This window comes from Scomber scombrus, chromosome 10, assembly GCF_963691925.1.
Source record: "Scomber scombrus chromosome 10, fScoSco1.1, whole genome shotgun sequence".
Lineage (NCBI taxonomy): Eukaryota > Metazoa > Chordata > Actinopteri > Scombriformes > Scombridae > Scomber > Scomber scombrus.
Genome location: NC_084979.1, coordinates 19,947,466 through 19,959,362, shown reverse-complemented (window position 1 = coordinate 19,959,362; position 11,897 = coordinate 19,947,466). Strand labels below are relative to the sequence as shown.

General features: G+C 40.3%; 1 protein-coding gene across 1 annotated transcript in view; it reads right to left on the bottom strand.

Moving 5' to 3' along the window:
• Positions 1-3,092: 3,092 nt before the first annotated feature.
• LOC133987589 (glutamate receptor-interacting protein 2-like) overlaps positions 3,093-11,897 on the bottom strand; it is a 28,920-nt gene continuing 20,115 nt past the window's right edge. Inside the window, exons 13-24 of the mRNA XM_062427004.1 lie at positions 10,404-10,549; positions 10,206-10,286; positions 9,848-9,911; positions 9,281-9,426; positions 8,918-9,062; positions 8,482-8,621; positions 7,385-7,567; positions 7,137-7,296; positions 6,319-6,433; positions 5,721-5,945; positions 4,109-4,255; positions 3,093-3,290 (exon numbers count right to left, since the gene is read on the bottom strand). Coding sequence (XP_062282988.1) covers positions 3,093-3,290; positions 4,109-4,255; positions 5,721-5,945; positions 6,319-6,433; positions 7,137-7,296; positions 7,385-7,567; positions 8,482-8,621; positions 8,918-9,062; positions 9,281-9,426; positions 9,848-9,911; positions 10,206-10,286; positions 10,404-10,549 — 1,750 coding nt within the window. The remainder of the gene's footprint in view (positions 3,291-4,108; positions 4,256-5,720; positions 5,946-6,318; positions 6,434-7,136; positions 7,297-7,384; positions 7,568-8,481; positions 8,622-8,917; positions 9,063-9,280; positions 9,427-9,847; positions 9,912-10,205; positions 10,287-10,403; positions 10,550-11,897) is intronic.

Genomic DNA, 11,897 nt, shown 5'->3' with positions numbered 1-11,897 from the left:
TTGGGCCCATCCACTGATTAAATTGGTTGACACTATCAACCACACTGGGAGCCAAACCACCAAAAGCTAAGGTACATGTCAATCATAACAACACTGAAAACTATAGCCATGCTAGCCCCTCTACAGGGCTGTACTAGGGCACAGGGCTGCTTTTAGCTAAATAACAGTGTCAATCCTATCATGCATAACCTATGCAGGCATAACGTGTACCATGTTCGCAATCTTAGTTTGGTGTATTAGCATGCTAACGTTAACAAATCATTTTTGTGGCATTTTAGGCCCTTATCAGGGTAACAGTCGAGAAATTACATAAAACAAGGGAGAAATAGGGGGTAACATACAACACATCACTGTTGCCAAAAACCACAGACATTGCAGTTACAGTATGTGGCATGTGTCTTACCCAGTAGGCAATCCAGTTTCACAGCAGTATGGGAAATGTATTGTAGCCTATAGATTCGTGTACATGGACACAATATTTCCAATGTTTTCATGACACTCAGCAACATAATTTTTTTAACAGTGATTCGTAACGGTTTCCAATCCCAATTTGCAGAAAAAAACGTAATGCAGGCACAAAACATTTTTCCAACTGAAATACATTAGTTTGAAAGAAATGCTGAGAGTTAAGGGGGAAAAAAGGAACATTTGTGTCACTGTACATATATCTATAGATGAAATTTGGGTACTATTTCATAAACTGCCTTGAGACTGTGTTGCAGTAGGCGCGTCTACATTCACTAATTAGCACTAAACATGAGGCTGATGGGAAATCCTTTTTCATGCAGGGATTTTGTCATAAAGCAAAGTATGAGATAAACTAAACTGTTGACTTGATTATTATGCTAGGTAAAAAGTCAGTTGATCACCCAAATATAATAAAATAATGATTCATCTTGAGTTGAAAGACAATGTCTGTATTCAAGTTCCTCACATGTCAAGACGTATCACTAAAAGCACAAAATGTCAATCTCATGGTGACACTAAAGGCAAAGTCAGAGGATCAACAGTCTTCACAGCTGGGGATTTTCATGGCAAGCCATCCAGTAGTTGCTTAGATATTTCTGTCTGGACCAAAGTGGTGGGCACACTGACATAAAAGCTACAAACAAACAACAAACCTTTGCATACCACCCACATAATGACTCTGGGCCAGTAATCTCAGTTAGGGAGAGCCAAATTAAACAACACAGTCAAGAAAGCAGTGCCAAATCAACTATGGTTTCATAACTTTATTTTCATAAAAAGAAATACATTTTCTTAGTTTACAATAAATTAAATAACAAAAATAAAATAATATCCAATCAATCTTTCAAGTTCCTTTTGACAGATTCCTGATTCCGTTCCAGTTACATCAGTGATGTGGAAATCCACCAAAAAATGTACAGCCACATTCAGTATCACAGCTTACATAGAGATAATATACTGTATGTGCATTTACTGTAAATTAAAAAAGCACAAGAGACATTATACAATAAAAGCTACAATACAGTCAATATAAAACCTTAAAAATAGGCCTCTGTATACACCATGACATTTGATAGAAGACATGAGTCATGAGTCAGATTGAAAAAAAGTTACCATCCCAAGGATTTATCAATCTGTAAGGCTGCTCTAAATGGGACAGTGTAAGTATCACACAAGATTTTCACATCAGCCAACACATGAAATGAAGCAAATGTTTCTTATTTCCACTGAGGCAGCTGGATCAACAGGCCAGATTTGTAACACAAATGCTTCATAAAAACAGAATGTCATGATAAATAAAGGGAGCAGTCTCACAAGATCGTACTGGACCAGATAGAGATTAACCCAATATATATTTTTTTCATTCAAGAAGAGCTACTGGCTGAGGAAAACCCCTATGCATGCTTAACATGCTTATAGATAATGGTAGAAAAACAGCTACTGTAGAGAGGAACAAACTGATTATCAATCCAGTCAGATGTGGAGTTAAAACAAGAAAATCATTCATCACTGAAGATTGAAAAGGCATTTTATCCTCCATGTTCAGAGGGGATGTGATTCACTTGAGGAAGCATCAGTTTCAGTAAAAAAAAAACCAAACCCAACCCATAAGCCATTCTGGTGCAATAACACATACGAAGACTCAGGTTAACATGAGGAAAGTGAGAATTAAAGTGTTAAGGAAGATTTGACCTCTCAAAACATAATAGAGAAAAGTGTGAATTCAGTGCTACGAAGACCCATGTGCAGAATATGAAACTGAAATCGAGATGCAATTATAGCACTGAAAACTAGAGTCTCTCTAGAACCATCAGAAACCATTTATCTGGCAGGGGACATCCACTTAAAAACAGAAAGGATAGAGTGTCTTCACTAGCATTCATGGTATTAAGATATACAGACCTTTAAAATATAGTTAATGAGACTTGGCAAGTGGCAGTGAGGATTCTGTCTATTTGGAGGCACCATGCCCTCTCTGGAGCAGGCAATGTGGAGGAGAGATTGGAAAACTAGGGCAATGAGCCAAGAAAATAACTTGATGTGCCTTGAACCTTGAGTCAACTAACACCCTGTATGTCAGTGTGAGTGTTTGTTACATGCATATTAAGAATTGTGTGTGTCTTTGGTGTACAACAAAAAGAAAAACACAACTGGGTTGGCGTTCTTTCAATGAGAACATGAAGCCCATTGGAGCAAAAGGTGGTAAATTTATGCAATGCGTGTGCAGCATTTGACTCTCTCCAGTGCTGAGCCGCGTGTGCTGACATCCTCACTCCGTCAGAAGCTATGACTCCCATGTTATATAACGCTGCATGTGGCTTTGCCTTTGAAGAGGGAAGGGGAGGGGGCTGCCCTAAAGCCAGGGCCTCCTCTGAACAGTGACTAAAAACCGGCAATGGTGAACACATGCACTTGTAACTTTGTGAGTGCAAGATGCTTCCAGGCAGTGAGAGTGCCTATGTGAGTCTGTGTTTGTGCACGTGAGATGGTGTTCATGAGTCTGAAGGACTGAGTGGTACAATGTGACAAACTTAACTGTGCATGACGTGCGTGCGTGTGTGTGTGTGTGTGTGTGTGTGGTCCCTGCACAGCAGTGTTTCAAAAGCTAGTTTCTATCTTTGTGATCACAGGGCAATGCTGTTGGTCCTGTGCTCGGAAAAGCAGAACAGTGATTTTGAGGGGTCGTCACAGTCATCAGGCAGCCTGGTGTCTGCTGTTGCCAGCGGATTCCTGCTAATGACCAAATTCAGGCTGTCTCCTGCTTCCATAATTAGGGGCACAGTAAGACAGCAGTCCAAGTCTCTGGTCCTGACACGGTTCACCTGGAAGATTAGAATTGGTCAAACCATTCAACATGCTACTACATTAATTTTCTTTTTTTCGATATATTTTCCTTTTTGCAGAGAGTTAGATGTGAAGATAAATACCAACCTCATATCTGTGTGGTAAATATGAAGCTACTGCCGGAAGATGGTTAGCTTAGCTTAGAATAAAGATTGGAAAGAGGGGCAAACAGCTAGCTTGGCCAAAAGTAGAAAAAATATCAGGCAACCAGCACCTTTAAAACTCCTAAATTAAACTGCTATAGCTTGTTTATTAAATTTAGTTTGAAGTTAAGTTTAAAGTGAAAATGTTATTCATGGGCTCATGTGTTGGATTATTTCTTATCTGGGCACAGTGACTTCCTGGAATATCTGCTGGTTGCCAGGGAACCTCACAATAATGACCAGACCAGGCAGGCCATTTCCTCCTGTTTCCAGTCTTCATGTTAGCTAAAAAAACCTGCAGCATCTTCAGATAAAGTGTATGTTGAATATAGACTGTATGCTAAATGTGAAGCTAAAGCCTGCAGATGAATAGCTTAGCATAAAGACTTGAAGAAAAGGGAAACAGTCAGGGGTGAAGGGGTGAAAGTCATGTTATGTTTTAGGTAGTGTTTCCAGTCTGAATTGAAACAGTGGACAGTGTGCTTAGTTGCTGATGGTTGCATGAGAAGTTCAGTGGATAGATTGAGAGCGGTATCAATCTTCTCAACCAACTCTCGACAAGAAAGCAAAGAAAGAAAGAAAGAAAATATTTACTGCATGTCCCCAAATACTGAACTATTCCTTTATGTGTGAGTTTTAAAGATAAACAGTACCTGAAGAATTCGGTCGAAAGGTTTCAACCCTGCCTCGTCAGCTGGGCCATCTGGTCGGATCATGTTGACATAAACCCCTTTCTCCAGAAGCCCATCAGATACACTAAAACCAAAGTCATGGCTCTCAAGGTCTTTCCTCATAGTCACCTGCAAACACAGCAAACCATGGAGTTACGCAAAGATCATACAACACAACACAATATTCATGAATATCAGGTTTTTTTATTCATTAGCTTTGATATTATATAAAAATGTACTCTGGCAATTTGGTATTGCACTTCCATGAAGTTGGACTCCTGAGACAGACTTTTTAAAAAAAAAGGGGTGGTCCAAAATGATGCAGCAAATGGCTGATATCCTGACTTTTAATCCATAATAAGAGTATAAATTAAACTAGCAATTTTCCTCCGAATCTCGGACCTCCTCCTTTGATGTGTAAAATTAACAGAGTTCCCCCTTATAGCCAGTTCAGTCATATAAGGATGAGGCTGCCAATATTCTATATTCGTGTTAGTCAACAAATCCCATGAAAAAGACCAAAGAAAACACCATTATGAAGGAACCCAGTGCCATGATGAGTTTTTAATGGATTTTAGACAACAGTGGAGGCTTATACCACAGAGGAAGACAATATGTAAAGCTTAGGCTACACAGGCAATACTTGTTAGTAGAAAACAGCATCACAATAGACAGTGGAAAAGGAGTAGCCTGGAGCAAAGTGGTGTTTTCATGGTTATTTGCATTTTAATTAAGTGGACAGATGAAAACACAGGGGCTGGACAGTGTAAAGCTATAATAATATAAAATGAAAAGTGTATCAGGTTTTTTATACACCATATACCAACAAACTTACGTACAAGTAAGTGTTGCGCAGTAGTTTTATTTCACTGCATTGTACAGTCGTCTATTGTGGGTTTTTTTTGTTTCCACTGTCAACCTCCTGCATACAAAATAGTGACAGTAGCCTCAGTCACACACGTGTGTCATTTATTTTTAGTTTGCAAGACTTATACCAAGTTCAGCAGGTTTAACCGTTTCCAAACAACAGTTATATGGTGGAACTGTACACACTGAGCCAAGATGACTTTCCATGATATCATGTAAGATTTGTCAACTCAAAACATTATTATTTTCCACACTGCGGGACTTAGATGTAGTCTGTTTTTATTGACAGTTTTACCTCTGTTGGTCAAACACAGCACAGTGAGATGCACAGATGACAGCAGACGGATGTGTCAGGGAACACACATGCTCTGTCTGGGGTCACAGCATGTGATGGCAGCGATAGACACGCACCAGCACCTGCTTAGATAACGCTGTATAATGAGGGTTGTGTGTTTTCGTCATACACACTGCAAGTCCTGACTGGCCAGGTATCCACTGGGCCCAGTTAAACTGTACCAACAGGTGCAGTGAGTCAAATAAAGGAGGCACGTCGGTACAAACTTCATAATGGAAGGATTCCCTGGGGACACTGTTGTTTATACCATGTTCATCAAACTGACTGCAGCTCGGTGATTGATTATCACATATTCTAAATGTTACCTTTATGTTAATTTTCATGTTTTGAAATTATTTGATTTGATATTTTTCAACTTCCTCACTCAGCTACCTTGTGCAGTGCCAGGGTAGTAGGAGACAACATATCAGAGGGGTCCCCTTTGCCCTGGGATGCTACGTCTCTGGGGCCAGTTGACATGTTCAGGTTGCTTTTGTTCTTAGACTCGACGTGGACTCCCTCCCTCTTAATGGGACTATTTTCAGACTGAAACATGGAGTCTTCATTGGTCTTGGTCTCCTCTAGGTACAGACTTAGAGCACTACCTGTCATGGATGCCTGCAAGAGCACAAAATTAAAAATAGGATTATTGCAGCATCATGTATTAAAAGAGGAAAAAGGACATCCATTTGGACAACCAAAAACACAACAGATTTAATCTCTCATGCAGTGTGCACAGATCCTGATTAGAGGCCAGGGCACTTTGCAAATGCCTTCCTCGGTCAGTATGGCAGCAGGTGCCCTGCCTGTCTTGTCAGATTTAATAACAGATTACACAGTCTGGCGATTATCATAATGCTTCATCTGGCATGGGCATTTAGGCTGACACTGGCCTATGAATACATGAGTAGGACAAAGCAGATGGGGAGTACAGGAAACAGGAGTAGGAGTGGGGAGGGGGGAGGGGGGAGGAGATGACAGGCAGGCCTACCTCCAGCTCCCTGAGAATCTCTGACTGGCCACAGGTCTCGAGGTCCTGCAGGGCCTGGGACCAGAAGCTGTCTTCATGGTTCAGGGTGCCATGGCAACGAGGAGGGCTGACGAATCTATGACAACGCAGGAACCAGAACATGAGAGCAGCCCTGCAGTCTCGAGGCCGGTGCTGCGTACAAAAGCAGCATGGGAAATGCAGTTTTTGGGGCTGTGCGACAGAGAGCTCCTTTGAAAATCTCTCAGGACCACAATGTGGCCGCTCAAACACTGAGGACTCCACTAGATTTGATAAAGCCTTTAAAAGTGTTCAATTTTACAAAAGTAACGTCACCCAAAAAAGTAGAAAATTGAAAACATGTGACACGAAAGTTCAGGAAAAAAAGAAGTCAAGTGTGAAGAGACAGATATGGCTGATGTGTCCTTGGGCCCTTTAGGTGCTTTCTGAGGAAACGTTTGTTGTGGACAAGGGGTGACAGAGTGAGATGCATCTATGTGAAACACCAAAGAGCTCGTGGGCAGTTAGTAAAGCAGATGAGAGAGAGAATACCTAAGAAAGAAGAGAAAAGGACAGTTTGGAGAAACACAAAACATGAAAGCATACAACACAAAAATGACAAGAAAAAAATTCAGACAGTGCACTTTGCTTTTGTAAAGGAACCCAAAAAGGAAAATACAAACAAACAAACAAGCATAAGCTTTTTGCTTATACACAAAATATTATTTAAAGACTAAAGAAAAACACTTGAAGCTGCACTGACGTTAAAAAAACGCTGACGGGAACTAAAGTGCACGAGAGGGGCAGGTGTGTGCACTTACCCAGGTATCTTGTCCCACTCATCCTCTGTGAAACTCCCATCATAGAGTGATGTGTGGTGGACTAAGCCTGCAGATCTGGAACTTGTTTGACTCCTGTGCTTTGTACGCCTCCACTCATTTGGATTGAGCAATATATCAGAAGCTTTGTGAAGATATGTCCCTGAAAAGCCAAGAAAATCCACTGATCTCATCCGGCGCAAGAAAGGAAATGAGTTATTTTGAGACAGCAAGCGTCCACCGCAGCTCACCTTGGCTACCGTAGCCCGCATCGAACCCTGAGCCATCCCAGGAGCTCATTGCAGAATCTATACTGGGCACAGTGGCAGAGTAGACCTCTGAGTGTTTACTCATCTTCTGGGAGTCTGTCAGATCATCCTCTGTGTCACTTAGAAAACCAGCTTCTCTTTCCGGGGGCCGCCGGCCATCAGACTCTGCAAATGATCAGTGACTCAATCAAGCTTTCAATAAGGAAGAAAAACTGTCATTTTCAGTAAATCACTTCCACTCCCACTGACTGTAAGTGCAATGCACATTTTTAGAAAAATATTCCAAAATTCACTAGGTTTTTTGTCTTTTCCTTGATGTTACACTTCGCTCTAAATTTCAACCAGGCTAGACAGACCAGAACATGGAAGTTAAATAACAACAACAGCAGAACAAATAAAAAATATATGGTGCAAGTATGCAGCTATATTACAAAAATTGTAAATATCATGATATATTTTACCAGGTACTATAGACCACTTCACTTATCCACAAAAACTGAAAATCATGTTTACAAAACAAACATACAAATGAAAAACAAATAACAAAAACATATTTAATTATTTCATATAACTACATACGATTAAACTAGTTTTTCTCAACGTCAACAACATTACAGTAATTTTGCCCAAACTCAACCTCATGAAATAAAAATGTAGAAGAATACTCATGTTTCATGATGATTAAGCTGCATGTGACTTAAGCTCATCTCACACACACATACACACATAGTCCTAGGTCACTTCTGGGGACACTATATAGACTTACATTAATTTCCTGGAGACCTACTCTGAGCCTAACTATACTTGCCTAGCCCTGAACTTAACCACTGACCCAAAAAACAGCTTTTTTCCCAAATGGGGACATAGTTGAACAAGCTGTCCCCAATTAACTTGTCTTTAGTCTGAAATTTGTCCCCAAAAGTAGCCTATGATAGCCCACACATACACACAAATACAAGTTTAAATTGTGTGTGTTGTTTACAAACTGCTGGCTTCCACATTCCTTCTATAAATAACTTTTTGAAAAGTGCTGTGTAAATGAAACTTGCTTTCTTGAGATAAAGAAGTGGTCAACATACGGTCGGCTTGTTTCTTGATCTTTAGGGTGACGGACTCTCCGGCCATCTGCAAGAGGTGGATGGCCTCGCTCAGTGGCTTTCCTTTTAGACTGACTCCATTGATGGCCAAGACTCTGTCTCCTATATGGATGGCCCCGGTCCTGCAGGGTTAGGAGAGGAAAGGAGACAGAGATACCAGAGTATGCCAGACAGTAGCAACAGTCGGGCTGGCCAGAAAAACTGTCATGCTGCCAGTGCGCTTACTGAGACAGAAACAAAGAGGCCTCTTGTTATAGAAGAAGATGAGACAGCCATTGTTTTCTGTCTCGTTTATTAAATCTCGTTTCCACTAGAGTCGCTACTGGTCCCAGCCTTATGTGAGTGTCACCATCTTCTCAAATAACTACTTCGACCCTTGACCTGTCATTCCTCACCTCTCCCCCTGCCCTTCTCTCACCTCTCTGCCAGGCCTTTCTTGGTGAGGCCAGAAATGACGATGGGGTCAAAGGGCTCCTCTGTACCAGAAATCGTGATGCCCAGTGGTCCGTTATACCTCTTCAGCTCAACTGTGTAGATTATAGATCCTGACATCTCCAACTCATCTACATCACATGAAGAAATATAATATAGATTATATAAAAAGTGTTAAAAACCTGTGAAGATGAGATTTACGGTAAAATATGTAAAACAGTTTGTGCAAATGGACAAATTATAGAAACATTCAACAACTTTCTCCTTTTTTTCTCATGTTGTTCTCACTGTATTAACATTATATGGCTTATACTGGATGGATGTTTAGTGTTTTAAAGGATTCATGTACCAATGTTATCCTCATCTTTCTGTATCCGAAGTTTGACCATGTCCTCAGCCTGCTGCAAGACATGCATGGCATCCTCCATGGTGCAGTTCTCCAGGCGGACGCTGTCAATGGCCAGCAGCCTGTCTCCAGGCTCCAGAGTGCCTGTTCTGTCAGACACAAGAACAAGAGGACCACAACGATTAACTGGGACCCTGAAGCTGCTCCTGACTCACTATCAGAATCCTATTACCCTGACGTCTCAGTGGGATCCTTGGGGGTGACCGTCATCTCACCCTCAACCTAATCAACACTGAGCCCTTGTGAAATGTAGCTGCTCTGCCCTACTGATCCAGTTTTGATACCTCAATCCAATTAGGGTTGTATTACACAGTGGGTTGACAGAAACAGTTTTTATTTTGCTTATGATTAATCCCACATAAACCCAGAAAACCTAGTTTACCCAGAACTAACTGTTGAGAAATAATGTCTCTCTAATGTGAGCTGCTCTCTGGATTTTTTATTTACAAAAACATTTATATGACTTCATAAAACAACAAATTATTAGCTCTGTGTTATGATGGGACATACCTGTGTGCTATGCTTCCTTTTCTTATGTCAGAGATGATGAGAGGTTTGCCGGGTTTCTTACTTGCTGGTAAAATAGAAGAAAAAATCAAGTGTTTTATTGGGATACATTTTGCTGCATTGCTCATAATCAGCTCCCTGTTTGTGTTTTTCCTGGAGATAGTTAGAGGAAAAGTATTGATGAATGTGAGTACAGGCCAGTATTATTCAGAGGTAATGAGGTATGTGCCCTCATGCTTTTGCAGGCTTGTTTTATGGATCACAGAACATTGATTCAAATGAGATGTACAATGCGTGGACCTGTGCCTCAGTGTTGAGCAACACCGCCCCCTGCTGTATGTCTTGTTGCCAACAAACTCACCACTGATAGTGATGCCCAGCTCCACTCCTCTCCGCTTGGGCAGTTTAACATGGAAGGTGCCACTGCTGGGAACCACAGACTCTAAATGACAGTTAGAGTAAAGATACATTTAAGCAAAAAGGCATTACTAATAGTGGATATATGACTGTACAATCAGAAATCATTTCTCTGCAATGCATTTACTACAGTATATGATACCTGCAATATCAAACTCAATCTCCACTGTGACCTTATTGGCCAGAGCAGAGTCTCTGAGCAGCTGATGGGCTTCCTCTAAAGTGCCATCTTCAGTTGGGATCCCGTTAATGGACAACAGCCTGTCTCCAACCTGCAGCAGTCCACACCTTCATACCGGAAAACACACAAATAACCTTACAGTGGATATAAAGTCCCCACAACAGATTAAGTAATAATAAAAATAAATTAATTTACATGTTCAGAAGGGTGTATATGTAATAGGATGATGAAAAATTCTTGTTAAATCAAATGGAGGTGATTCGATTAAATAGCTTGATTTCAAAGCTCAAAGATATACAGTTGGTTATAATATAAAAGATTGATTAATCAATTATCGCTATCATTGGCAATTTATTTTTTGACAATGAACTAGCTGATTAATGGATGAATGTTTTCAGTACACCTACACTACTTTCAGTAAAATTATTCTACTAAAACTCAAAGGTGGAAAAATTTAAGCTGCTACGATTAATCACTCAACAGAAAATCAGAAACTAAGAAATTAAGTCCTCTTTTAACAGCCAAAATCCCAAACACTTCCAGGATTTCAAACATAAGTATATTTCCAGTATAATTAATTAATACTTGTACTCATTTTGTACTGTTGGTCCGACAAAAGAATACATTTAAAAGACCTCACCTTGTAGGAAATTGCAATGGGAATTTTTAGTTGCAGCCGATTCAAATTGTTTAAAAACTTTAGTACAACAGCATTGGTGTTACTGTTGAAATGCACAAATGTACATTTCAACTTCAATTGAATGCATCATCTATCATACATTCGTGCTGATTATGTCTTCAGCTCACTAGTAGGTTCATGCTAGTTTAAGCTATCATGTTCAGTACAAAAAAAAAAAGAAAAGACGTTACAAGGTTAGCATTCATAAGCCTTGTGTGGTCTTATAAGCTTTTAACGAGAACGTGAATCACAGCTCTCAGTCATCAGTAAGTGGAGCTTCACTGCTAAAAGCTAACTGATTACTTCAGTGACAATGATGATTCAGTCCGATTAGTTCAGCTGGAAGATTTAGTGTTAAAAGTTTTATTTGTTCATGTACTGAACATTTCTCTCAAAATCTGTCTGTAAATCTTTAAAATGCCATCTATAAAATAAAAAAACAACACCTTTTAGGCTTGATATTAACAAAGAAAACTGACCTTACTTAAGTGAAAATTGTCTCACACATACAGAAACCCCCCCCCCCCACATATCACACATTTAGTCAGACCCATAATTGTGGAGTCAAAACACTGAAGCACTGTCAACTTAAATTAATTTACTAACAACCACTGCTGCTCATTAACCTTGCGTGGAGGCTGAGACACTAACATCACAGTTGCATGCTGTACTTGAGTCACTCCTGTCCAACTGCTGCTGGACTAATCGTGTTAGAAGACCCAGGGGACATGGCCCCGCGCTGGCGGCATAGACACCATCATTAATCTTGCTAGACA